Here is a 25,167-nt window from a genome sequence, read left to right as displayed (position 1 = left end):
CAAAACTAGTTTTTTGAGTAGAAATTTGAAGAAACTTTTGTAATCTGATACTCCCTGCATGCTTCTTCCCATTGATTGCTAAGTGTATAACCACCAGCCTCACACAGCAAAAGTGCAGCTCTTTCTGCCCATAGGTCCTGTCCCTGTGCTACATTTATTTATTTATTTATAAAGATTTTATTTATTTATTAATGAGAGACACAGAGAGAGAGGCAGAGACACAGGCAGAGGGAGAAGCAGGCTCCACGCAGGGAGACCGATGTGGGACTCGATCCTGGGTCCCCAGGATCATGCCGTGGACTGAAGACGGCGCTAAACCGCTGGGCAACCCAGGCTGCCCCCCTGTGCTACTTTTAAATAAACTTACTAAGTTGCATTGTCATCAGCTCAAGAATTCTTTCTTGATCGTTGCGCTGAACAACCCCCCGCGTACTTTTTGGTGGCCTGTATGGGGACTGTGCCAAAAGAAATCCAGGAGATTTAGTGCAACTTGGTAAGTCTTCTTTACACACACACACATACCTGTCTTTGTGTCTTACCTGTTCTTTTTTGGAGCTGTCCTCACAATAGGACCCTTTGGAACATGCCTTGTCTGAGTGCTCGAGAGAGAACCTCTGTCCTGTGGCTGCAGTACAGGAAGGAATAAACTCCTGCCGCTCAGCTGGACACTAGTACCTTGACCATAACAGTGTTGGGCTCAGGCTCTCCCTGTTGTGCCCATTCTTTCAATACTCATATTCTTCTTGGGCACAGGATGGCTATACATTCATTAGGATGGCTGCTGCAATCTTAAAAGACTCCTGTGTAAGGTTTCCTTCTAAATAACCCAGTGTGGTCCCTTTATGAGCATAAAATCCAAGATACATTTGACCATGTGCTTCTAAAAGGAATGGGTGGGAGCTGTCTTACCCTGTTGGGTCACTCCCCTGACAGGGGGACCACTTAATCTGAGAGCAGGACCGAGGATGCCAAACAACCCATGGGTAAGCACAAATGAGAGACCTGAAGAAACAAAGGTTTGGGACCTCTCCCTAATCCGGTCAGTTTTCTTTTCTTTTTTTTTTTTTTTTTCGGTCAGTTTTCTCATGAGCTTTAGCCATAGTCCAGTCCCAAGGGAGTGATCCCCTGTCAGTGCCTAGCACACCTCCCCAAGAGGTCCTGTTTCTTGTGTACTCCCCCCTCCTTTCCTGTAACCAGGTTGCCGCCAAGCTCCCAAACGCTTTGTTTACTGTTTATTTTGTGCATTGGATCTGAAATGTGTTGTGAGGACTAGATGAGTGCTGCCTGTTTCTTTCTTGTATGTGGGGGCCTCTCATTCATTTCCGTGTTGATGGCTATAATTTCCGGTTGTCTATGGATAGTCTGCCTCTGGACGGTGACTTTAAGTATTCCCAAGCAGCTGCTGAAACTCCTTTTGTTTCAAGGAGGTTCCCTGTATTCTCACCTGACATGGACTGCCTGTTCCCACTTTTTGTTGATGGGAAGAAAATGTACATCTGCTCTTCTCCAGGCTGATGAGCTTTAGGACCGTAGTCCTATTTCTTCTGTTTGGGCTTTTATCACCTCCAGCCTTGTTGGCAGCACCTCTCCTGCCACACCTTCCCCCCTGCCCCACCCTCCCCTCTCAAGTTTCTCCACCACCTTCTGGTGAGGCTTACAAAACCTGCTCTGGTAAATCCTCGCCTTTGGTGCCATTGGCTCCTGCTCCTCTTACTCGCTATGGAGGAGCAAAGAGCACCCCAAGCTGTTGAGCTGTCTCCTTATGTGGTTCAAACTGAAGCACCTCTTGAATCTGCATGAAGAGGCCCAGGAGTTCCCTTGGATTTAACCATTCCCTTCAGATTTCCCTCTGGGTACCCCAAGGAAAATTGACAGTGGGGAACAAATTGACTTTTAATAGGCACAGGTACCACATATTCTGTTTGGTTTTTTTTTTAAGATTTTATTTACTCATGAGAAACACACAGAGGCAAAAGCATAGGGAGAGGGAGAAGCAGGCTCCCTGGAAGGAGCCTGATGTGGGACTCAACCCCAGGACCCCAGGATCATGACTTGAGCCAAAGGCAGATGTTCAACCACTGAGCCACCCGGATGCCCCCATATATTCTGTATTAAAGCTAATTTAAGTTTGTTAGTTTAAGATGTGTCTTTAGACTTATCAGTGTTAAATGTAAAACTTTTATTCTGCCGAGGTTTATTAAAGGTCAGATAAGCTCGTTATTTTTGCTGCAATTTGTCAGCAAAAAAATGGCTTAAAATGATGGTTAATTTTACCTGTCTCGTAAAGCTTTCGTGCTAATTGTTAAGGACAAGTAGGTTGAATAAATAAAAAGGTTTCTAGGTTGGGGTGCCTGGGAGGCTCAGTCAAGTGTCCAACTCTTGATCTCATGGCTGTGGGTTTTTTTTTTTTTTAATTTTTATTTATTTATGATAGGCACACAGTGAGAGAAAGAGAGGCAGAGACACAGGCAGAGGGAGAAGCAGGCTCCATGCACCGGGAGCCCGACGTGGGATTCGATCCCGGATCTCCAGGATCACGCCCTGGGCCAAAGGCAGGCGCCAAACCGCTGCGCCACCCAGGGATCCCATGGCTGTGGGTTCTAACTAACTCTATACTGGGCTCCATCCTGGATGTGGAGCCTACTTTAAAAAAAAAGTTTGGGATGCCTGGGTGGCTCAGTGGTTGAGTATCTGCCTTTGGCTCAGGATGTGATCCCGGGGTTCTGGGATTGAGTCCCACATCAGGCTCCCTGCATGGAGCTTGCTTCTCTCTCTGCCTGTGTCTCTGCCTCTCTCTCTCTCTCTCTCATGAATAAATAAATAAAATCTTTAAAAAAAAAAAAAAGATGAGAAAAGAATCCTACTGCCAGCTTGGTTAACTAAATACTGAATTTTATAATGATCTGTGATCCTAATTAGGCATGTACTTTGAAACTTCGCGAGATTCAAATTCTGAAGTCTTTTTGACTAGTAAGGCTTGTTTGTGTGGTATTTTAAGTTATTCAGGAAGCACTGTCAAAAAAATGATGATAGGGCACTTGGGTGGCTCAGTTGGTTAAGCGTCTGCCTTCAGCTCAGGTCATGATCCCATAGTCTTGGGATCGAGTCCCATGTTGGGCTCCCTGCTCCATGGAGAGTCTGCTTTCCCCTCTGCTGCTCCCCCTGCTCATGCACTTGCTCACTCTCAAATAAATAAAATCTATTTAAAAAAATGATTCTGGGGCAGCCCTGGTGGCACAGTGGTTTAGTGCTGCCTGCAGCCCAGGGTGTGATCCTGGAGATCCTGGATCGAGTCCCAAGTCCGGCTCTCTCTGTGATGCCTGCCTCTCCCTCTGCCTGTGTCTCTGTCTCTCACGAGTAAATAAATAAAAATCTTTAAATAAAAAAAAAAAATGATTCTGTTGTTTTGTAGGTTCTGTTGTTTTGTAGGTTCTGTTGTTTGGGTAAATGCTATTATAACTGTTCTAGAAATTATGTGAAATTCCTAAAGTTTTAATATTTTCTGGTATAAGGTCATCACCTGACATTCTAATGTTCAACATACAACAGCCACTAGCAGGGTTCTCTTCTGTTCGCCTCCACTGCAGGCACCGCAGACACAATGGCCCTGGTGTCAGCCGATTCCCGCATCGCAGAACTTCTCACAGAGCTTCATCAGCTGATCAAACAAACCCAGGTAAGAAGCCGCAGCCCTTGGCTCCTGGAGGGCAGCATGTGAGCTGCAGAGGGGCGGGTACAGGCGGTGCAGTTAGAGACTTTGGACATGGCAGGGACCCAGGTGACTGATGAATGAGAGAGGAGGAAAATGTGGAGTGTGACTATCCCTCCTGCTGGATTTTCTATCGGCAGCAGGACTTTGTGATTCTCTCTTTTCAGTAACAGCTATATTGAGATAGGATTCACATACCGTATAGCTCACCCATTTGAAGAGTACGATTCCATTGGTTTTTAGTATATTCAGAGTTGTGCAACCGTCACCACAATTTCAGAACATTCTGGTCATCTGACAGAAATACCCTGTACCCATTATGGTCACTCCCCTTTTCCCTCCATCCCCTTATCCTAGTTGAACAAAGATACTTTTATCAGGCAGGATATTCCAAGAGTACAGAGGTTCTCTCCCAAGAGCTGGTGAGGGGCCTTTTCTGGAACATGCAAGATCTGAAAATAAACCTATCGAGTTCATCTTTTACCTCACAGCCCCTCCCCTCCAAGCCCTCTGCCTAGGCTCCCTTATAGCAAAATGGTATTTATTGGAGCATCTGTAGTTAGTGTAGCATTTATCCAGCAGGTACAGCAACCGCGTGAGTATGAGGATGCCCAACATTTGGAGGAACTAGTGCAGTGAGGGACAGACTCCAAGAAACAAGCAGTCTGTCCCATAGAGCCATTCTGTACATTTCCATATTTTTATACTAATCTGATTACCTGTTTCCCCCCATTTATCCAGTACTGTTTGTGGCTTATTATAAATTTGTGTAAAACTCTTCAGCATAGAAATTAGTTAACGGTTAGCTAAATCCAGTCCTTCCTTGGGCCAGTTGTTTCCGATCAATGTTCCAATCTGCAGAGGCTCTGGCTCTGTCTCCCAGTACTAGTCATTAATCCTGGTATTAGCATGCGACATCTTTATGTGAGGTAGCTGAATCTCACTAGCCTTGCCAGTGTATGGCACCTTGTTCAGCTATAGTCATGGTAGAAGTCAGTTTCATCATAGAAAAGGTTGGTAAGAATTCCAGAGCTATTTGTGACCCTTCCCAACAGAATTAGCCTTGCCCATTTGTCAGGCATTGTTATGGACGATATTTTTACTTTACAGTATTTTTACTTCAGAACATTTGCTTTCTTCTAGTTGGCCACGATTCAGTCATTTCTGGGTTCTGAATCAGCTGGGGACAAAGCCAGTCTCCCTGTTGCAGCTCACAGGCTTGTGCTCAGACTGCTTTTCGTTATGTGGCCACCTCCTACCTATGGAGAGGACCCAAGTGGTACTCAGAATAATAGTCCATCTCTGCCAGCTATAGCTTAGAATGTCTTAGTTTGATCTGTTCTTGGATCAGGGCAGTCATAGTGCATTGATTTAAATGTGCATAGTGCATTGTAGTGCCCTTGAAGGGCTTCCACACGTTCAAAAATCCTTGCTTACCACAAGTGTGTTCTTGGGGCTCAGTGGCTGTGATGGAGGGCCATTGCCCCCTGGCTGCTTCAGCCTCTGTTGTATTAAAGTAACCCGAGGTCCTGGGGGGTCAGGATGGTAAACCCTTTCCCAACAACAAAGACGTCCTAGAATTATCCAGCACTATTTACTGGGTTGGCCTGACCCACTGCACTAACTCCTCATCGTCTTGCTGCATTGACACCCATTCCTTGTCTTCTTCCTTATAAGAAAACTCACCTCATTTTGTTCATTCTAATTAAGAAGTCTTCCTTTGGGGATCCCTGGGTGGCTCAGCCATTTAGCGCCTGCCTTTGGCCCAGGGCGCAATCCTGGAGTCCCAGGATCGAGTCCCACATCAGGCTCCCGGCATGGAGCCTGCTTCTCCCTCCTCCTGTGTCTCTGCCTCTCCCTCTCTCTCTCTCTCTCTCTCTCTCTCTCCCTCCCTCCCTCCCTCCCTCCCTCCCTCTCCCTCTCTCTCTCTCTTTCTATGTCTATCATAAATAAATACATTTTAAAAAAAATAAGTCTTCCTCTGAATGCTGCTCATTAAAAGTGTATTCAGTTGTCCCACAATGCATATACCAACACCTGTCTTCCTGAAAACCTTTTCCTGTCTGTGGGACAGTATACTTCCTCCAGCCTGTCTTTTGCTGCCATTGTGTCCAGTGACCCAGATGCAGTTAGGAGACCTGTTTTGTACTCCAGCATACTGGGTGCCCTATACTGGCTGAGTGGTAGTCACACCTAGATGTGATTTGGTTTCTCAGAATCTTCCTTGCCTCAGGATGGAAGTGTTCCCCAGGAGAATTTGGATCCACCATGTGGTGCTTGCTGCTTTGATCGTATTAAAAAGCCATTTTTTCCTATTCTAAAAAAATAGCTCTTCATTCATAAAAATAAGGATGATATATATTTGTGCATGGCATATCAGGCGTGCTGCTCCTACACTTTGTCCATTATTATCAGGGACCTTTCTAATAAGCATTCTGTCATCCAGGTTTTTTTGTTATTGTTGTTTTAAGTAGGCTCCACACCCAGTGTGGAGCCCAGTGTGGGGCTTGAACTCATGATCCTGAGATCAAGACCTGAGCTGAGATCAAGAGTTGGGACACTTAACCAACTGAGCCACCCAGGCACCCCTACCCATGTTTATAGTTACATAATGACCCATCTCCTGGGAGCCATATACCACACAGTCCTGTAGCCCAAAAGGGAGCAGTCCTGGAAATTCCTTCCCAAATGATGTCCTTTGTAGTGGAATGTAACCTGAAAAGTAAGGGTCAGGAGATGCTGATAGACATATTTCTGGGGACTCTGGCCTGGGTGCAGGGTGCCACAGCAGGATAAAGGGCCACCTCGTGCCCCGTTGACCTTATCCCTGCAGGAAGAGCGTTCACGGAGTGAACACAACTTAGTGAACATCCAGAAGACCCATGAGCGGATGCAGACAGAGAACAAGAGTAAGTCACTGGGCTCAGAAGAGAAAGGGGAAGAGCAAGGGGGGAATGGGCTGAGACCGGGGAACGTGGCTATTAATTAGTTTCAGACAGGACTTCTGGATATATCTACATAATCCAAAATGAACTGCTCCTCAGCCATAGGGACGGTTTTTCCTTCTGCTGAGTAACTAAAGGTGACCCAGGAAACAGATGACAAGCTACCTAGCACTAAAGAACCTTAAAGTCCCCCAACTCTAGGCACTGGGAAGTCAGTGTAATGAGGCTGCATTTAGGGGAACCCCTTTGAGTGCACAAGCACCCCCCAGTTAGCTGATGTTTTCTAGAAAGAGAGCTTCACTCCCGGCATCTCCAGCACATGCCCCAAAGGCCCTCATGCTCAGCCTACTGGGTAGGTGCTTTCCAACTCTGAGCAGCTTGGAGAACCATGGTCTATTTTCCTATGTGCTGAGAAATATTTTCTTAATGTGTTATGCTATGGCAAAGGTTAGAAAGCCCTCTGCCAAATACAGTGATGGCATCTGTGCCATAAGAAAATGAGAACTCGTTAAACACAGGGCATCAGCCTCAGGGGTCACTTCCCAGCCACTAAAGCTCATGTCTCGATCCATGGCCTCTGTACTCTGGAAGTCCCAATTCAGATGTATGGGCAGCAGCACCATAGGACTGCCAGCTGCGCCTTGCCCACGCCTCTTCCTCTGCTTACTTTGCAGTCTCTCCCTACTACCGGACAAAGCTGCGTGGGCTCTATACAACCGCCAAGGCTGATGCAGAGGCTGAGTGCAAGTGAGTACTGTCCCCTCTCCTTTGTCACCCACCCATGTGGTGAGCCATAGGAACCCACAAACCCTCGCCCCTACTGTCTTTCCTGCCATTTAGAAGCAGATTTCCAGGCAGCCCAGGTGGCTCAGTGGTTTAGCGCCACCTTCAGCCCAGGGCATGATCCTGGAGACCTGGGATCGAGTCCCAAGTCAGGCTCCCCGCATGGAGCCTGCTTCTTCCTCTGCCTGTGTCTCTGCCTCTCTCTCTCTCTCTCTCTCTCTCTCTCTCTCTCTCTCTCATGAATTAAAAAAAAAAAAAAAAAGTAGATTTCCACTCCCTGGGCTGTCTTTTGGGGCCTCCTCCTCCCTCCAGCTCTGCTGTTTCCTAGATGACAGCAAGGTGGGGGCCAGACCCCAGCACAGCCTTTTACTAGTCCGGTGACCGTGAAGAGTTCGTTGCTCCCACTGAGCCCCAAGACCCAGTTATTCCGTCATTAATTACAACAGGGATCATAATTACTACAGAATTGTCAACATAGCACGAGATAATGTATATAAAGTGCCTAAGACCAGTGATTTTCAAACTCTTGACCATAACCCATGGTAGGAAATACATTATCTGTTGTAGCTTAATTCTGATATTAAAGATCTAGTCATCATTGCCATAGTAATACTAATAAGGACTCTTGTGTTGTCGTATTGTGCCAGGTACTATTCCAAGTACTTTATGTATTTATCTCCTGTAATGCTCAGAACGACTAAAAGGTGGACATTACCCCCATTTTATGGTTGAGGACACTAAGACACAAGGAGTTCCTGTAATTTGCTAAAAGTCACATAACCAGTAAGTCGGGGAGCCCAGTTGTAAACCAAAAGTCCATATTCTTTAATACCATGCTAACATGGTGTAACAATCGCCTTTCCACAGCACACACATGCATTTCTTTTTTTTTTTTTTTTTTTTTCACACATGCATTTCATATGTATATATATCACAGGATTGGAACAAGAAGTACAGTTTTTACTGTTACTGGTTATATAGTCTGGTTTTGGTTTTTTGTTGTTTTTTTTTTTTTTTTAGATTTTTTTTTTTTTTTTAAGATTTTATTTATTCATGAGAGAGACAGAGATACAGACACAGGCAGAGGGAGAGAAGCAGGCTCCATGCAGGGAGCCCGATGTGGGACTTGATCCCGGGTCTCCAGGATCAGGCCCTGGGCTGAAGGTGGCACTAAACCGCTGAGCTACCCGGTCTGCCCTGTTTTGCAAATCTTTGCTGGTATTTACCCTGTGCCTGGTGCTGGGCAGTCCCCATACAGGCACATGAGGATAGAGAGGACCCTGCCTACAAGGGCACACAGTCTGGAAAGGAGAGGAACCCTAAGAAAACAGTGACCAGGGCAGTGTCGTTGGTGGGCTAACAGAAGTGGGCTCACTGTGCCTGGGGCACTGGGACGGCCACAGGGAGGAGGAGAGACTTGAAGTAAGGGTCAGCAGGTGGACACGACAGAGACTGTGGAGGAGTGTGTGCCACATGTGCACACTGGAGGAATGAGAACCAGTCCTGTGTGACTAAAGAAGGGCAAGGCAGGAGGTAGAGAGCTTCCAGTAACTGGACTTTATCCTGGAAGCCATAGGGAGCCAGCAAAGATGTAAAGCAGCAGAGAAACCCTTGGCTGTTGTGTGGGGTTAGATGGGGTGAGATTCAAGCTAGTTAGGAGGCCAGACAAGAGATGGTGGTGGAATTGAGCCAAGTTAGTGGCAGTAGGGATGGAGAAGCAAGGGTGGGTTCAAGTGCAGGTTCTGGAATAAAATTGGGGGACCATTTGGAAGAGGGGGAGCTGAAGATTCCAGGCTTTATAGTTTAGACAGAGGGACCTGATGGGGCTCCCTGTGCTGAGCTGGGGTGGGGTTGGCTTAAGCAGGAGGAAACACGTGCCTTTTGATGGCTGATGTTGCCTACTGGCTTCCCAGCCCACCCTTCCTGCCCCCTCTCCTTCCTGATTTGCAGATTTGTCATCTGGCCACAGTCAGGCCCTTTCCCACTCATCCATGCTAGAGCAACCTAACTGCTGGCAAACTGACTGTTTCTGAAACTAGTTTGGTGTACGCTGTCCTCTGGCACTGACCTACCTGGAGTTAAACATTTATAAGCTTACTTAAGAATTGCAGGGCCCAACCCCTTAACAATTCTCCTGCTATTTCACTTTTTCAGACTCTCAAAAGTTCATACATTCGTCACTAGAGTCTCTGTCAGCACCGAGTGCCATGCTGGGCATGGGAGCAAGTGACAGAGCAAAGCGCCACCTCTGCCCACAGAAGGCTCCAAGTCAGGATGGGAGACATATGTCACTGTGTGTTCCTACAGCACTCTTCTTCACCACACATGTCTTAGTAAATTAATTAAAACCCTCGGGAAGGGGCACCTCAGTTGCTCAGTAGTTAAGCAAGGCTCAGGGCATGATCCTGGGGTCCTGGGATCGAGTCCCGCATCAGGCTCCCTGCAGGGAGTCTGCTTCTCCCTCTGCCTGTGTCTCTGCCTCTCTCTCTCAGTTTGTGTGTCTCATGAATACCTAAAAAATAAGTAAATAAGTAAGTAAGTAAGTAAGTAAATAAATAAATAAATAAATAAATAAATAAATAAAACCCTTAGGAAACTGAAAGGGCACCAAGAGCCAGCCTCAGGAGCTAGCCCAGGTCCTGTGATGCTCTTGCACATGGTCCAGGGCTTCCCTGGCTGGTTTTCATCCTGATTTGCAGCAAATGGAAAAGAACCCCTTGTGTCTTCGTTTAACAATTTTGTCTCTCTCTTTTTTATTTTATTTTTTTTAAAGATTTATTTATTCATTCAGAGAGAGCGAGAGAGAGGCAGAGACACAGGCAGAGGGAGAAGCAGGCTCCATGCAGGAAGCCCAATGTGGGACTCGATCCCGGGTCTCCAGGATCACACCCCGGGCTGCAGGCAGCACTAAACCACTGCGCCACCAGGGCTACCCTCTCTCTCTTTTTTAAAAAGATTATTCCCTTTTGGGGGGAGAGTCCTCAAGATCTAGGATGAAGAAACTTTCCTCTAGTGAGGATTGTGTTCACTCCTGCTGGATTGCTTGGGCCCTGGTCATTCTGGAACCCCGTAAACTACTCTAGAGATTTCCTGGCGCTGCAGCCTTTCAGAGACAAATTCAAATTCCTTTCATCCTTCAGCCTGGCTTGGAGCCCAGAGAACTCCCCACAGTCTTCTAGGGTATCTCCTTTCACATGTCCCAGCTTGGGCAGACCCGGAGCTTTAACTTCTGTCCTCTACATTTCCACACTGTTCCAGGCAGCTACCACTGCAGCGCAGTTTCTCCAGGCTCTGTCAAATGCATCTCTCTCTGCTATGGTTACCACTCTGGGATCCTCTTGGATTCTTTGGGCCTGCAGCCTCTCCTTACCTTGTCAGTTTCTTTTCTTTTTTTTTTTTTTAAGATTTTTTTTTTTTTTAAGATTTTATTTATTCGAGAGACACAGAAAGAGACAGAGGCAGAGAGGGAAAAGAGGCTCCATGCAGGGAGCCCAATGTAGGACTCCATCCCAGATCCTGGGATCATACCCTGAACTGAAGGCAGACGCTCAGCCTCTGAGCCACTCAGGCATCCCCCTACCCTGTCAGTTTTAAGGACCTTAAAATGTAAAAGAGCACAGGGGCCCCTGGCTGGCTCAGTCAGTAGAGCATGCAACTCTTGATTTTGGGGTTGTGAGTTCGAGTCCAGATTGGATATAGATGTTATTTATAAGATTTTATTTATTTATTTATGAGAGCCAGAGACATGGGCAGAGGGAGAAGCTGGCTCCTTGCAGGGAGCCCGATGTGGGACTCAATCCCAGGACCAGGATCATGCCCTGAGCCACCCACGTGTCCCTAAAATCATAAATATCTTAAGTAATATCCTAAATAAATAAATATCATAAGTAAATAAAAAATGAATGAATGAATGAATTGAAAAAATACTTAGGGTTTATAGTTTTGGCAGTAGGTCTGGTCTGTTACTCAGCCTACTATAAGCAGAAAAGGAAGTCTGTGCTTTGTGCTTCATCCAGATCTCTTCTCTCCCTTCTCCCCACCCTCAGTATCCTCCGGAAAGCTCTAGATAAGATAGCGGAAATCAAGTCTCTGTTGGAAGAAAGGCGGATTGGTGAGTGGGAGACGTTTGGCACTTCTTGACCAGGCGGAGTGAGGCCTTCTGAGAGCAGCAGTCATGGCTCCTGCAGGAGGGAGTCCTGCCACCTCAGCCCCATGTGCTCATTCCGTGGATTTCTGATGGGGAAGCACATCTGGGCAGCCTGGGTCTGGGAGGGGTTGGAGGTCATTACCAGCGCTAAGAGGCAGGGGCTCTCAGTGACCCTCTACAGACTTGGAAGATTGTGCCCCGTCCCCTAAGGCTTCTCTCCCCCTTGTACCTGAGGCAGTAGCCTCCTTCCTGCTACCCTCCCCCACTCACACTTCTTGCTGCGGTAAGCAACCTGCTGCTTTGTGAGAACCATCCTTCAGATGGGAGTTTACAGAGGGTGTTGGCTTCCAAATCTGAACTTTTAGACTGCTGTGGCTCTCCCACCTCTCTTACCCTTTCAGTGAACCCACAGTAGGCAGGCTGCTTGCCTATCAAAACGTCACACTGCCAGTTGGCTTTGTGCAACTTTGAGTGTGTTGAGCCATGCCTGAGAAGGTCAGGAGACTGTCTACATTCTTTTTTTTATTGAATGACATCTACTCAGTAGAGGACTGACCTAACTGTACAGAGAACTTTATGAAATTTTCACTAACCAAGCAAACAGATGTGACCAGTACCTCAGAACCCTTCTTTTGCCCTCTTTGGTTCCTTCCCTGCAAGGGGATCTTGAGAGCAACATCTACCAGATCTGTGAGAGCAGATTGGGCCTCTGACGGCAAGCATCTGCTGGGGGGCCCTTGGTGGTAATTAAGGAGGTGGGCCCCAGGCTGAGCTCCACTGATGGCTCCGTGCACCGGTACAAACGAGGGTCCGGGGCAGGAGCCCCATCTCTGGGGCCTCAGGGGCGCGCTTCCTTCCTGCAGCGGCCAAGATCGCGGGCCTGTACAATGACTCGGAGCCCCCCCGGAAGACCATGCGCAGGGGGGTGCTGATGACGCTGCTGCAGCAGTCGGCCATGACCCTGCCCTTGTGGATCGGGAAACCTGGTGACAAGTGAGGGCAGGCCCGGGGTCAAGGGGCGGAGCTGACAGGAGGGAGGGGCTGGGACTAACCTCTCAGTTCATCCTCAGGCCCCCACCCCTCTGTGGGGCCATTCCAGCCTCTGGGGACTACGTGGCCAAACCTGGAGACAAGGTGGCTGCCCGGGTCAAGGCCGTGGATGGGGATGAGCAGTGGATCCTGGCTGAGGTGGTCAGTTACAGCCACGCCACCAACAAGTAAGTGGACACCCGGCCCTCCGTGGACTCTCCCATCTGTAGGCTGGGAGAAGAGCCCCCCACCCCACTCCAGGGTCCCTGTGGGGACAGGGATGATGTGTGACTCCAGCTCCCTGGGATGCTTCCCCTCCTCATCGCTCTCCGGTTCGGACCGTGCATCTCCCTGCATCCTCTGTTTTCTCTTTGTTCTCCAGGTATGAGGTAGATGACATTGATGAAGAAGGCAAAGAGTGAGTGTTGGGCAGGGAGGGACCATGGAAGCTGCTGGGAAGGAGCCTCCCACCTGGCTGTGGGTTGATCTAAGCCCCCCTTCCAGGAGACATACCCTGAGCCGGCGGCGCATCATCCCTCTGCCCCAGTGGAAAGCCAACCCAGAGACAGACCCCGAAGCCTTATTTCAGAAGGAGCAGCTCGTGCTGGCCCTGTATCCTCAGACCACCTGCTTCTACCGTGCCCTGATCCACACGCCCCCACAACGGGTAAGGTAACCCCTGCAGGGGAGACAGACCATGACACCAGGACTGGGCTGACCAGATGGTCTTGGGGTCACCTTCCACTTTTTCCCCTCCTGTCCTCATCTGACAGCCCCTCTGAGCTAAGAGAGTCCTGCAAGTTTCTCCCTCTCTCCTGCTTACTCTGCCCCATAGGGGCCCTCAAGCCCTGTCCCCTAAGGCAGTGCCAGCTAATCCTCAGAGTCCTAGCAAACCCCGAGTGGAATGGAACCAGTATATCCTCTAGTCTCACCCCACTTTTGCACTGAGACGAGCAGCCCTGAGGTGGGAAGCACTGTGCCCAGGACCTGTCTTCCCTGCCTTGACTCATCCACCACTGGCCTTTCTTCATCTGAGGCCATGCTCCCTTGTGCTGGTGACCCAACACCTGATGGCAGCTTCAAGGCTGCTCTGCTTGCTTCCTCCAGGATCCCTGCCTGCTGCCCTCGGTGTTTTCCCTGATCTCCTTCTTAGAGGGTCCCCAAAAGGCACCAGACTCTCCATGTAGAATCCCCCCAACGTAGACCGCGAATCTTCCTCCTCCCTGCTCTTTGTCCCCTGGCACTTTGTTGCCGAGAATAGGGTTGTGTCATAGCAGGAACTAAATTCTGAGTGAAGATGGGGACAGGAGAGGCTGGGAGCCCGTGTACCAGAGGTTTCTGTCAGTCTGGGCTGGGGGGCCTTGCCTGGGGGTCTCTGACTAGCCCCTCCTGTCTGCCCCCTGCCGCAGCCCCAGGATGACTATTCAGTCCTGTTTGAAGACACCTCCTATGCAGATGGTTACTCCCCTCCCCTCAATGTGGCCCAGAGGTACGTGGTGGCTTGTAAGGAGCCCAAGAAAAAGTGAAGTGGGCTGGCAGACTCAAGATCTCCTGCCACTCCCCCAGGGGAATGCAACAAAAGATTGTGGCAAATAAATATTGTTCCCCTTTGCCCACGTCTCCTCGGTTTTGTTTTTCCAGGCCCTTCTGCCCCTCCCCATACCAGGGCAGGTTGGGGAATTGGAGAGCTGGAGGGAGGGAAGATAGCTTCATTTGATCCCAGGGGGAATTCCTTCCAGCTCAGGTTTGCTTTTTGCTTGCATTAAAGGCTCTCAGTGTAATACCAATGGAATTTTATTTTTGAAGCTGGGGGCTGGCTGTGTCAGAGCACGGGGCCTTTGGGTGCCTCCTGGGGGCACTGCTCACAGCTGTGTGCGGAAGCTGAGGCCACAACCCTCCATCTTCTTGGCATAGTCGGCATCAAAGCGCTCATTCTGGGCCACAGTGAAGGTGGTCTTCCAGTCCCCCGAGATGCCTGTGGGTGGAGGAGAAGGTGGCTGCAGGTCCCGGCTGCAGAGCAGGCCCCAGATGGCCCAGGCCAACTCTTGCCTCCGTTTTCATGTTTGCCTCCCCAGATGGCCATCCTGCATGGGTACTCACCTTTCCTCATGAAGGCAGAAATGCTGTGGTCCATGATGTCAGGAGATAAGGTGGTGTAGTTAGCCATGGAGTTGTTCTTCATCTCCTTGAAAGACGTGTGCTGGACAATGAGATCCACAGTCTCCTCTGGCAGGGAGCGCCCCACAAACTTCAGGATCTTCTGAATCTCCCTTTTGGGGTTCTGGAGCAGCAGAGGGGCTTTTCAGTGGAGATTGGGCTTGCTTACTGAGCAAACAAGAGGGAGGCCACCCAGCTCCTCCCCAGGGGATCTGGCCACTTCCACTTAGAGATCTCTCAGCCTCAGGCTCCTTGACTTGGGTTGTCTTTCCCTGGGGCACATTAGTTGCCCCTGCCCTGTGACCCTTGGGCCCTCTTGTTTGGGTACTGATGGGTGAGGGCAGGGACAGTCCTCTTTAATAACTGTGGCCCCAGGGAGAGCAACAGCAGGGAATGGCCGGTGTCACTCAGGTCTGAGATCTGAGCTCCACAGTGTTGCTGCCCAGGTAACACTGTAGCCCCAAGTCTCGGGCAGGAAGGCAGGCGGGGGGACCAGGGCACTGGCTAAGGCAGGTGGCTGAGAAGGCCTCGGCAGGTCCCTGCCTCTCCACATGGGACCTGGAGGGAAGCAGCAGCAGGTAGCCTCACCTCTTTCATGTCCTCATAGAAGAGGTAGAGAACAGGGTGAGTGTGACTCAGCTCCCACCATTCCTGCACATGCTGATACCAGGACCCATAGGACACTGGGGTGGGGGGGGAGATATGGACACAGAGGCTGGTATTAGTTTTGGTTGGCTGCTGCTCAGCTCCACCCCACTCCTTCCTCCAGACTCAGGCTCACCTTCCCCAGCCATGAACTTCTCCAGGAAGCTGTCCCAGGTGTCAGGGTCAGGGTGCACCTTGGCCATGCGGTAGAAGTGGTAATAGGAGACAGCTACATCTTTTGCGTTGCGGGCGACGTAGACCACCTGGAGGACATCCCCCACACACAGACAGCCCCCCCAAGCATCATCACCACACAGCAAGCCAGGCAGTTCCACCCTTCAGCGCATCCCTATGAGGAAGTTAGCTCTTGGTCTGGCAAAGGGAGAAACAGGCTTAGAGGCTGACTTGCTTGTGGTCCCTGGAACCTTATTTTATGCTAATCTAATCCTCTCAGTGCTGCCATACCCAGATTTGGAACAAGGTATGCCAGGTTTTCACCAGCCCTCTCTTCCACGGGCCTGAGGAGGCCTAGAGAAGACTGCCTTTCTCAGCTCTGCACAGAGAAGTCTCACTTCCACTGACCCCCCACCACACGATGAAGCAGACAGCCATCCCCCTTACCGTGAGACCTTCCCAGCAGAGAGGGCCAAAGCTAGGATGGCCCCAGTGGCCTCCTTCCCTAGATTCCGCTGCCACTCACCTTGACCTTCTGATCCAACAAGGTCTGGGGGAGCAGGGCCAGGGGCAGGTGTGTCTTGATGAGTCGTGGGGCTGGTGTATCTTTTAGAACCTCCAAACCTGTGCCATGGGTAGAGAAAGGTCTGCTGAGCTGGAGCCCAGTCCTGCCTCTTCCCTCTGCTCCACTCATCCCCAGAGCCCCACCACACACCTGTGGGAATCCCTGGAGCCTTGAACTCAAGGAAGGGTACCCGGATGAAGACGGGGGCCCTGCGACACTTCTCTACATCACCGTCTTGGTAGATCATGTCCAGGATCTCGCTCACCCAAGTGGTGCCTGGAGAGCAGGCAGAGGGGAGGTGAGCAGGACCAAGGGCAGGCCTCTACTGGCCCAACGCAGGGGACTGTGGCCCAGGAGAGGGGTGGGTGGCCCTCATCACCTACCAGATTTGGGGTACGTGCTGATAAGCAGGTCATCAGGCTGAGCTTGGAAGTCCTGCAGTGACTCCAGTGCCTCTGCAAAGTACTTGATTAGAGGGATCCCCTTCACATACTTCAGTGGTGGGCGCGAGGTGTCGGGAATGTCCTCCATGCTGCGTCAAGGACCAGAGTGTGGTCTACTTGCCTTAACAACATCACAATATGCCATGTGTTGAAATCTTGCTGTAAGATAAGGAACTGAGGCTGACTTGCCCCTGCTCACAAAGCTAGTGGGTGGTGGGAGCTGGGGTTCAAGCTGAGATGTGACATTCATGCAGTGGGTCATGCAGTTGGCTGCACCTTTGATTTACCTGCAGAGCTTTTTAAAATCCCTGTGCCTGGAGGCACACCCCAAACCAATTAAATCAGTCTCTCAGGGCCCAACCTGTTTTCTGGAAGCTTTCCAGGAGACTCCACTGTGCACTTGAGAGAACTACTCTAATGTCTGCCTGGCCTAACTCCCCGCCTGCCAGCTTGCTTTCTCCCACTACTTTCTGGCAGCCCCTGGCCTACAGTATCAGCCTGCTCTCCCTGCCATCCCCTTGGGCCCCTGGGGCCCCTCACACAGGGAAACATTCCAAAGGCTAGCTGAGCCTGTGATCCCTCCTGCCCAATCACACTCCCGTCTTGGCTTAAGGATAAACAGGCAGCTGAGCAACTGAGCCTGTTTGGGAGCTAGAGTCTGATATGCAGATGAGCAAAAGTGATGAGTCACCAGAAGGGGATTTCATTCCAGATTGTGGTTGGCAGATTGAGATGCCCCATAAAGAGAAAGGGCAAGGAGGCCAGTACAGGCCAGAGAGAGAGAGGAGCTAGCCCTGCAAAGGGAGGGAGGCCTGGCCCAGCCCACCCCACCCCCCCGGCACTCACCAGATCTCTTTGGGTCTTGGCCTCCTGACTACTTTGTGCTGTGGCTTACTGGGGCAGTGTGGGGAGTGCAGAACTGCTTTCTGAGTTGAGGGTTTATAAATCCAAAGTGGGAGGGATCGGAGCCAGCGATGGGATCTGGCTGTCTTCCAAGAAGGAAAGGGTGGAGTTTAGAGTGGGAAGGTCCCACTCTGCTCCCCTCCTGAGACCAGCCCTACCAGAACCAAGCTTAGACTGGCCTGAAAACCCAAGATGTGGGTTTAGGATATAGAAAATAAAAGGAAGACTGAAACTAGGCAAAAGGTCCAATATGTTTTCATTTTTATTTTGGGAGTGTTTTTTGAGCTGTAATCCTGGCTCCTGACCTGCCCTCTAACTCCACCCCTGCAGGGCGGGCCAACTGACGTTTTTTCTAATGGAGCTAGCCAGATTTGAGAGTGCAGAGTGGAGGGGAAAGGTGGCATGCTTGTGAGCAAGCCACTCACCTTCCTACTGGCTCCAGGCCAGTTTTGAAGATATCAAAGGTTCAGGCTGGGAGTGGACCCCAGACCCCCAGCAGTTCAAGCATTCTAGAACTGTCACTCTGACCTCTGACCACAAGGCCAGTATGGAGCAATGGGAGGGGTGGGGGTGGAGGGGCAGAAGAGGTGGGGCAGGAGGAAAGAGCAAGAACCCTGGGAGTGAGTCCAGCTCCACGGCTCCCGAGGATTGCATGGATTCACTCACAATGGGTAACAGAACCATGGCCCCCACAAGGTACTTTTCTTTCACTGGGTTTGAAGGGGCTCCGCACAGAGACCAGGAGTTGGGGCCTGGAGAGCCACCGGGCCATGGGGTCATGTATCCCCCTACCCACCCTGCTCTTGGCCTTTGTCCTTACTATTTGGATTAAAGTTCAAAGTCAGGGCACCCGGGTGGCTCAGTGATTGAGCATCTGCCTTTGGCTCAGGTCATAGTCCTGGGGTCCGGGATCAAGTCCCACATTGGGCTTCCTGCAAGGAGCCTGATACAGGACTCGATCCTGGGATCACACCCTGAGCTCAAGGCAGATGTTCAACCACTGAGCCACCCAGGTGCTTCCCAGTAAGTAAAATCTTAAATAAAGTAAATAAAGCTCAGAGTCAAGCTGGGCACTGATTTTGTGTTTTTAAAGGTGATTTCTTTCAGGATATACTTGTTTTTGTTTTTTAAGATTTTATTTTATTCATGAGAGACAGAGAGAGAGAAAGATAGGCAGAGACACAGGCAGAGGGAGGAGCAGACTCCCTGCAAGGAGCCCGATATGGGACTCGATCCTGGGATCACACCCTGAGCTGAAGGCAGATGTTCAACCACTGAGCCACCCAGGCATCCCAGTAAGTAAAATCTTTAAAAAATGTAAATAAAGCTCAAAGTCAAGCTGGGCACTGATTTTGTTTTTTTAAAGGTGATTTCTTTCAGAAAATACTTATTTTTGTTTTTCTTAAAGATTTTATTTATTCATGAGACACACACACACAGAGAGAGAGAGGCGCAGAGACACAGGCAGAGGGAGAAGCAGGCTCCATGCAGGGAGCCTGACATGGGACTCGATCCCGGGTCCCCGGGACCATGCCCCGGCCAAAGGCAGCACTAAACCGCCGAGCCACCCAGGCTGCCCTGGGCACTGATTTTAGATGGGCTCTAAGTCTCCCAAGTACTCAAAGGACTCTGTGCCATCACAAGCATGCTGGGGAAAGCTGAGGTGTACAGACCTCTAGGAAGAAGAGAGGCTGGTCCATGCTGGCGAGTGACCCCTCCCAATTCTCCTCTTTTCCTCAGGCCCCAGTGACCCGCAGGGCCTCTGCCTCCTAGCACCAGCCCCCCCAAACACCACAAAGTTCCCTTAACTCAGACTCTTTATTGTAATCAAGTAAAAATTGCCTAGACCCCTGCGGGGGGTGGATGGCACAGACGGAGTGGGCAGAGGGCTGGGGCTGCTGAGGTGAGTCAGGGTCAGGTCTCCAGCATGTCCGTCCAGTGTTCCTGTAGAGACAAGAGAACTGGTCAAAGGCAGCCTCAGGTATGGGGTGGGCTAGGGAGTCTGAGGCCCAAGCCACCTCTCACCTCTTCTAACTCCAAGTCCTCCTCTTCCTCCTCGTTGCCCATTCGGCACAGCCAGATCAGGTCTCCCCACAGCACTGAGTTCTTACAGCTACCAAGGGGTACGGTTGGTAGGAGATACAGTCAGGATCACAAGCTGCCTCCAGGCTAGGCCCTGGGTGCCAAGATAAGGACTTAGCTTATCTCAGCTTCAGGCCTGGGCCTGGACATAGACAACTGGCACCATCTTCCCAGAGCTAGACCAGGCTGGGGTGGGAGTGTTGGACTCACCCAGGGCATTGGCCCTCTAGGGGCAGAAGCTGCCCTGGCTCCTCTTGCAGGAACTCCTCAGCTAGGCAGATCATGTGGGCCCTTAGGCGGCAGCCAGAGTGGGGGCAGCACAGGGGGCCCTCTTCATCCTGTCGAAGGTGGCAGGTGGGTGAGAGAGAAAACCAGGGGGAATGATGTAGCTAACACTCAGGATTTCTATGGACCAGACACTGTTGCAGAGGCTCTACATTAACAACGCTATGACACACATACTATTATTTGCATTTTACAGATGGACCTGAGTCATGGAGAGGTTATACTACTTGTCTACAGGGACTAAGCCAGCCAATTTTCTCTGAGCATTAGCAGTGATTATATAAACAGCATGACCACTGCAGCCAGACCTATAATTCTTACATGCTAAGTGATCTCAGGCAGGTCACTTAATCTCTGAATGGCAAGTATTCAACTTACACACTTCCTGAGAGCTCAGAAGTCAGGCCCATCATCCCAGTTAATTTGTTAAATATTTATTGGCCACCTGCTCTTTGCCAGACCTTTTTACAGCAGTGAACAAGAACTGCCTTGTATTGGGGCAGGGGAGAAACTGACCATAAGATCTAAAAAAAAAACCCATCTATGTTAGTAAGTCCTTAGGCTTTAAAGGAAAAAAAAGGGGGGGCAGGGGAGTGTACAAGAAAGAAGTGCAGTTTTAGATGGAGAGCCAAGGAAGACCTCGTGGAGAAGGAGAAGGCATTTTATAAAGACCGAAGTGAAGGTCTAGGGCAGAAGCTAACAGTCAAAGGGGAAGAGCAAAGGCCCTGAGCAGGACGGTGCCGGTTTCGAAGAATGGCAGCAAGTACCATCCCCATTTTAGCGGTGACCAAGGTTGTCACTGGGCCGCCCGGTCCTTCCATGAGCAGCTGGATCCCAAGCCGGCCCTGGCGGCCAGGTGGGCGGCTCACCTGGAAGGAGCGCGCGCACAGGGCGCAGGAGGCGTCGGCGTCTCGGTCGCGCTCGGGCTCCGGGTCAGCCGAGGGCCCCGCGCGGCGCTCCCGGGCGCGGGGCGGCGGAGGCCCGAAGGCCAGCGGCATGTGTGGCGGCGGCGGCGGGCACAGCTCGCGACGGAAGTCGGCGCGCAGCCAGCGCACGGTGAGCGGGAGGCGCGCCCAGGGCGGCGCGCGCAGCATGTGCGCCAGCACGCGCAGGTGGAAAGCGAAGGCCGCCTCGCTGCGCAGGCGCGGGCCCACGTGCGCCAGGCGGCGCGAGGCCCGCGGGTGCTGCCAGGCCCACTCGAACTGCGGGCGGGGAGTAGGGGCTTCAGGGCCGCCCGGGGGAGGCGCCAAGCCCCGGCCTTCCTCCCACCACCCTCGTCTCCTTTCTTACCCGAAGGGCGGCCACGGCAGAAGGGAAGCCGTGCACGATAAGCACCATCTCCCTGGGGACAAGAACGAGGCCCGTGAGACCCGCCCCAGCCCGGGTCAAGCCGAATCCCCTCGCCATGGCTCAACCCCAGTCCGACCCGAGAGCGAAGGCCTCACGCCCACCCGGCTTCAAACCCAGTCCGCGGGGCCCTGCCGCCTTCGCGGAGGTCAGTCCCTTCGCACCTGCCAACTTCAGGCCCCACCTCCAGCGGAAGTACTTAAGAGCCCTCCTCAGCTCCTCTCCCTTGGGGGCTCTCTTTTCTAACCCCAGCCTTGTCCATCAGCGTGCTGTCGCCGGGCCAAGCCCAGATCATCGTCCCCTTCCTCCCCAAACCCTTCCTCATCATCCCACAGCTGTTTCACAGGCTCCGCCCCCTCGCCACGCTCCTCCCCTGTGATAGGCCCGCCCTGCTCACCGGGGCCCCGGCTCCGCCTCCTCGCCACGCTCCTCCCCTGTGATAGGCCCGCCCTGCTCACCGGGGGCCCCGGCTCCGCCTCCTCGCCACGCTCCTCCCCTGTGATAGGCCCGCCCTGCTCACCGGGGGCCCCGGCTCCGCCTCCTCGCCACGCTCCTCCCCTATGATAGGCCCGCCCTACTCACCGGGGCCCCGGCTCCGCCTCCTCGCCACGCTCCTCCCCTGTGATAGGCCCGCCCTGCTCACCGGGGCCCCGGCTCCGCCTCCTCGCCACGCTCCTCCCCTGTGATAGGCCCGCCCTGCTCACCGGGGGCCCCGGCTCCGCCTCCTCGCCACGCTCCTCCCCTGTGATAGGCCCGCCCTGCTCACTGGGGCCCCGGCTCCGCCTCCTCACCACGCTCCTCCCCTGTGATAGGCCCGCCCTACTCACCGGGGCCCCGGCTCCGCCTCCTCGCCACGCTCCTCCCCTGTGATAGGCCCGCCCTGCTCACCGGGGGCCCCGGCTCCGCCTCCTCGCCACGCTCCTCCCCTGTGATAGGCCCGCCCTGCTCACCGGGGGCCCCGGCTCCGCCTCCTCGCCACGCTCCTCCCCTATGATAGGCCCGCCCTGCTCACTGGGGCCCCGGCTCCGCCTCCTCACCACGCTCCTCCCCTGTGATAGGCCCGCCCTACTCACCGGGGCCCCGGCTCCGCCTCCTCGCCACGCTCCTCCCCTGTGATAGGCCCGCCCTGCTCACCGGGGGCCCCGGCTCCGCCTCCTCGCCACGCTCCTCCCCTGTGATAGGCCCGCCCTGCTCACCGGGGGCCCCGGCTCCGCCTCCTCGCCACGCTCCTCCCCTATGATAGGCCCGCCCTGCTCACTGGGGCCCCGGCTCCGCCTCCTCACCACGCTCCTCCCCTGTGATAGGCCCGCCCTACTCACCGGGGCCCCGGCTCCGCCTCCTCGCCACGCTCCTCCCCTGTGATAGGCCCGCCCTGCTCACCGGGGGCCCCGGCTCCGCCTCCTCGCCACGCTCCTCCCCTGTGATAGGCCCGCCCTGCTTACCGGGGCCCCACCCCCGGCCCTGTAGCAGCCACCACAGGGCTCCGCCCCCTCGGCAGGCCTCTCCTCCTTCGAGCCCCTCCTCCTTCTTGAAGCCCTCCCTCCGGATAGTAATCCGCTCCCTCTTACCAGGGCCCGCGTCCGCTGGTCCGCCAGGCCCCGCCTTTTTTGCGGCCCCCGTTGTGCTGCTGGACCCGACGAGCAGGGTTGACGGTGAACCCCACGTAGACGCGACCCCGGTGCCGAGGGTTCAGGCAGTAGAGCAGGTAGACGCCGAAGAAGGGCCCGGGCCTCGCCGCGCCCCCCGCAGGGCCCATCGGGATTTGTGGGTTGATTGCTGGGCCTGTGACCTCAGAGAGGGCTGGGCTGCCTGGGCCGCAAGATCCTTGTCTCGGGGAGAGCGTTTGGGGGCGAGCCCGAGGTACCTTAGAGGCCGCAGCAATGCAGGTTCGCGCACCCTCTCCTGGCTGGAGTAGGGTGTTCAAACCGGCTCGCAGAACCCAGGCTGCGGTGCAGGCGGCGGGCCCCAATTAGCGCCCGAGTCCGTCCTCGTGCAGACTCTGATTGGCTGCTGGATGGTAACCGCGGAAAGCCGGGCTTACGTGAGGGCGGAAGTGCTGAGGTTACGGACGCCCTAGTAAGGGCGGGAGGAGGGGCCTCAGCGGAAGTGGCGTCACTAAGGGCGGAAGGAGTGTGGCTGGGGTCGAAGCCGGGGTTCCATCCCGGCTGGGCTGCCGCCCCTTCTGGACTGCTGCAATGGAACTCAGCGCCGAATACCTCCGGGAGAAGCTGCAGCGGGACCTGGAGGCAGAGCATGTGGTGAGTTGAGAGGCCTGGATTCGCCCAACGAGGGGAAAGAGCGCCTGAGGGGAGGGCTTCACAGCCTGCGCGCCGTTCTTTCTGCCCCATAGGAAGTCGAGGACACGACTCCCAACCGTTGCGCGTCCAGCTTCCGAGTGCTGGTGGTGTCGGCCAAGTTCGAGGGGAAGCCGCTGCTTCAGAGACACCGGTGAGGTCCCGGGAATACCTCGCTCAGCGCCATCCCAGCGCTGGAGCCACAACCCTGGCCCCTCCCCTAACCCTGACTCCCTCGCCCCAGCCAGCGGGCCCCGCACGGTGAGCCACGGCCCCAGGGATCCCGCCTTCCAAGGATCCCTGTGCTGAGACCGAGGCCCTCTGCCCCTTTGGTTCCCAGGGCCCGGGGACCTCCAGCGTCCTGGGTCACCCTGCTTTCTGGGACCACGACTGAGACTCCGGCCTTCCATTTCCTCGCCCCATCTCTCCCCCAGGCTGGTGAACACGTGCCTGGCAGAAGAGCTCCTGCACATTCACGCCTTTGAGCAGAAAACCCTGACCCCAGAGCAGTGGGCCCGTGAGCGCCAGAAATAAGAGCCCAAGGCCCACACAGCCATTAAATTATGAATCAGGGCCAGCTTCTGTGTCAGCGTGTTGTATATGGGAGGGTGGGAGGGGTGCTGGGCTGGAGTCTAGAGCCTGGTTTCTCCCCGCCCGCCCGCCCTCCATCGTCTTACCTCGGACGAGTCCTTCACACACAGGCCTCTGTGTCCCCACTTACAAAATCGAACTTCCATCCTTAAAGTCTTTTTCAGGGCAGGCACCACCAGCCTCTGCAATTCCTGGCACAGCCCTATTCATTGGCCATTGCTGGGGATTCCTGGCCTCTCTGCCAGTCTTCGGGACACATAGATGAAAAAGTACCCGGGTTTCAGGGTGATGGCCAATTTAACAAACTTCCCCCACTCCCCAACATCGCCTGATGTCAGAGGCATACTGGAGGATTCGCACTTCCCTGCAGGTTACCCAGCCCTTCAGGGTCTTGGGGTGTGGTGCCCCAGCAAGGACGCCACAGCACCTGGAATGTGGATGCTTTCTGGTCCACTGGAGGAAGTCCAGTGAACCTTTAGCCCAGGGCTTGATGTGGCCACATTGCCCCTGGGTAGACCATGAGGGCTTCAGGAATGGAGCTGTGGGCAGGAGATAGGGATAGGGTTAAAGTGGGAAAACAAAGCCCCTTGAGCCATAAAATTGGGGCGCACGATGTCCCTAGTATCAATCTTTTTTTTTAATTTATTTTTATTTATTTATTCATGAGAGCAGCAGAGACACAGGGAGAGGGAGAAGTAGGCTTCCAGCAAGGAGCCCAATGTGGGACTTGATCCCATGATTTGGGGATCATGCCCTGACCCAAAGGCAGATGCTCAACCACTGAGCCACCCGGGCTGCCCCTAGTATCAATCTTAAACACAGGTACCAGGATTGGTAAGGCCTGGCACAGATGGGGTCCCTCAGACCCAGGAGGGCAGCAAGAGACCCAGATGGGGCCAGGGCTCTTGGGTAGTGAGGGGTCTCAACCAAGTCTTCAACCCAAGTCTTCAACCACTCCACCACTCTGATCCCATTTTTCAGGGCCAGTTTTTTGACCCCTAAATAACCATCCCACTTGCTACCTCTCTCTTGTTCCTGTCAGAGGGAGAATGGGCTAGTAAAGCTATA

The 25,167-nt window shown here is 53.0% G+C and overlaps 4 protein-coding genes across 11 annotated transcripts in view; 2 read left to right on the top strand and 2 right to left on the bottom strand.

Annotated features, from left to right (window-relative positions):
• The window catches only part of SGF29 (SAGA complex associated factor 29), a 29,544-nt gene extending 15,319 nt beyond the window's left edge, over positions 1-14,225 (top strand). For all 5 annotated transcript variants that reach the window (XM_038539917.1, XM_038539921.1, XM_038539920.1 and 2 more), the window contains 9 exons: positions 3,588-3,676; positions 6,543-6,618; positions 7,329-7,401; positions 11,484-11,548; positions 12,448-12,577; positions 12,655-12,801; positions 12,996-13,031; positions 13,118-13,280; positions 14,023-14,225. In XM_038539917.1, the coding sequence (XP_038395845.1) occupies positions 3,602-3,676; positions 6,543-6,618; positions 7,329-7,401; positions 11,484-11,548; positions 12,448-12,577; positions 12,655-12,801; positions 12,996-13,031; positions 13,118-13,280; positions 14,023-14,139 (882 nt within the window). In that variant the 5' untranslated portion in view covers positions 3,588-3,601 and the 3' untranslated portion in view covers positions 14,140-14,225. The remainder of the gene's footprint in view (positions 1-3,587; positions 3,677-6,542; positions 6,619-7,328; positions 7,402-11,483; positions 11,549-12,447; positions 12,578-12,654; positions 12,802-12,995; positions 13,032-13,117; positions 13,281-14,022) is intronic.
• A 167-nt stretch (positions 14,226-14,392) lies between these two features.
• SULT1A1 (sulfotransferase family, cytosolic, 1A, phenol-preferring, member 1) lies at positions 14,393-17,483 on the bottom strand. The gene is made up of 8 exons (NM_001003223.1): positions 17,444-17,483; positions 16,538-16,718; positions 16,305-16,430; positions 16,116-16,213; positions 15,552-15,678; positions 15,359-15,453; positions 14,714-14,894; positions 14,393-14,588 (listed from the first exon to the last, which is right to left on the bottom strand). Exons 2-8 carry the CDS (start codon positions 16,683-16,685, stop codon positions 14,476-14,478), a joined length of 888 nt encoding a protein of 295 aa, NP_001003223.1. The 5' UTR covers positions 16,686-16,718; positions 17,444-17,483; the 3' UTR covers positions 14,393-14,475.
• A 1,821-nt stretch (positions 17,484-19,304) lies between these two features.
• On the bottom strand, positions 19,305-22,993 carry SLX1A (SLX1 homolog A, structure-specific endonuclease subunit). 2 transcript variants are annotated; one of them, XM_038539911.1, is made up of 6 exons: positions 22,783-22,993; positions 21,158-21,209; positions 20,737-21,069; positions 19,793-19,920; positions 19,526-19,613; positions 19,305-19,444 (listed from the first exon to the last, which is right to left on the bottom strand). In XM_038539911.1, the coding sequence occupies exons 1-6, from the start codon at positions 22,968-22,970 to the stop codon at positions 19,415-19,417; spliced, it is 819 nt and encodes a 272-aa protein (XP_038395839.1). In that variant the 5' UTR covers positions 22,971-22,993; the 3' UTR covers positions 19,305-19,414. The 2 variants fall into 2 exon arrangements, with proteins under 2 accessions (XP_038395839.1, XP_038395840.1); XM_038539912.1 differs by lacking the exon at positions 19,305-19,444 and having other exon boundaries at positions 19,535-19,676.
• Positions 22,994-23,177: 184 nt separating this feature from the next.
• Positions 23,178-24,085, top strand: BOLA2B (bolA family member 2B). 3 transcript variants are annotated; one of them, XM_038539916.1, is made up of 3 exons: positions 23,178-23,472; positions 23,565-23,662; positions 23,943-24,085. In XM_038539916.1, the coding sequence occupies exons 1-3, from the start codon at positions 23,410-23,412 to the stop codon at positions 24,040-24,042; spliced, it is 261 nt and encodes an 86-aa protein (XP_038395844.1). In that variant the 5' UTR covers positions 23,178-23,409; the 3' UTR covers positions 24,043-24,085. The 3 variants fall into 3 exon arrangements, with proteins under 3 accessions (XP_038395844.1, XP_038395843.1, XP_038395842.1); XM_038539915.1 differs by having other exon boundaries at positions 23,320-23,472; positions 23,849-24,085; XM_038539914.1 differs by having other exon boundaries at positions 23,320-23,472; positions 23,753-24,085.
• Positions 24,086-25,167: the final 1,082 nt, after the last annotated feature.

Source organism: Canis lupus, chromosome 6 (genome assembly GCF_011100685.1).
Source record: "Canis lupus familiaris isolate Mischka breed German Shepherd chromosome 6, alternate assembly UU_Cfam_GSD_1.0, whole genome shotgun sequence".
In the NCBI taxonomy this organism is placed as follows: Eukaryota; Metazoa; Chordata; class Mammalia; order Carnivora; family Canidae; genus Canis; species Canis lupus.
The sequence above is the reverse complement of the archived record's forward strand: the minus strand, read 5'-3'. Positions and strand labels throughout refer to the sequence as shown.

Bases quoted from the DNA above. Each gene is read 5' to 3' on its own strand.
- SULT1A1 (NM_001003223.1), bottom strand. From the start codon at position 16,685: ATGGAGGACATTCCCGACACCTCGCGCCCACCACTGAAGTATGTGAAG. The intron at 16,431-16,537 runs GTAGGTGATGAG...CCTGCTCTCCAG, and splicing joins CAGCACGTACCCCAAATCTG to GCACCACTTGGGTGAGCGAG. The intron at 14,589-14,713 runs GTGAGTACCCAT...CTCCACCCACAG, and splicing joins TTCTGCCTTCATGAGGAAAG to GCATCTCGGGGGACTGGAAG.
- SLX1A (XM_038539911.1), bottom strand. From the start codon at position 22,970: ATGGGCCCTGCGGGGGGCGCGGCGAGGCCCGGGCCCTTCTTCGGCGTC. The intron at 19,921-20,736 runs GTGAGCCGCCCA...CACCTTCGACAG, and splicing joins TGTGCGCGCGCTCCTTCCAG to GATGAAGAGGGCCCCCTGTG. The intron at 19,614-19,792 runs GTGAGTCCAACA...ACCCCTTGGTAG, and splicing joins CTAGAGGGCCAATGCCCTGG to CTGTAAGAACTCAGTGCTGT.
- BOLA2B (XM_038539914.1), top strand. From the start codon at position 23,410: ATGGAACTCAGCGCCGAATACCTCCGGGAGAAGCTGCAGCGGGACCTG. The intron at 23,473-23,564 runs GTGAGTTGAGAG...TCTGCCCCATAG, and splicing joins ACCTGGAGGCAGAGCATGTG to GAAGTCGAGGACACGACTCC. The intron at 23,663-23,752 runs GTGAGGTCCCGG...CCCTCGCCCCAG, and splicing joins CCGCTGCTTCAGAGACACCG to CCAGCGGGCCCCGCACGGTG.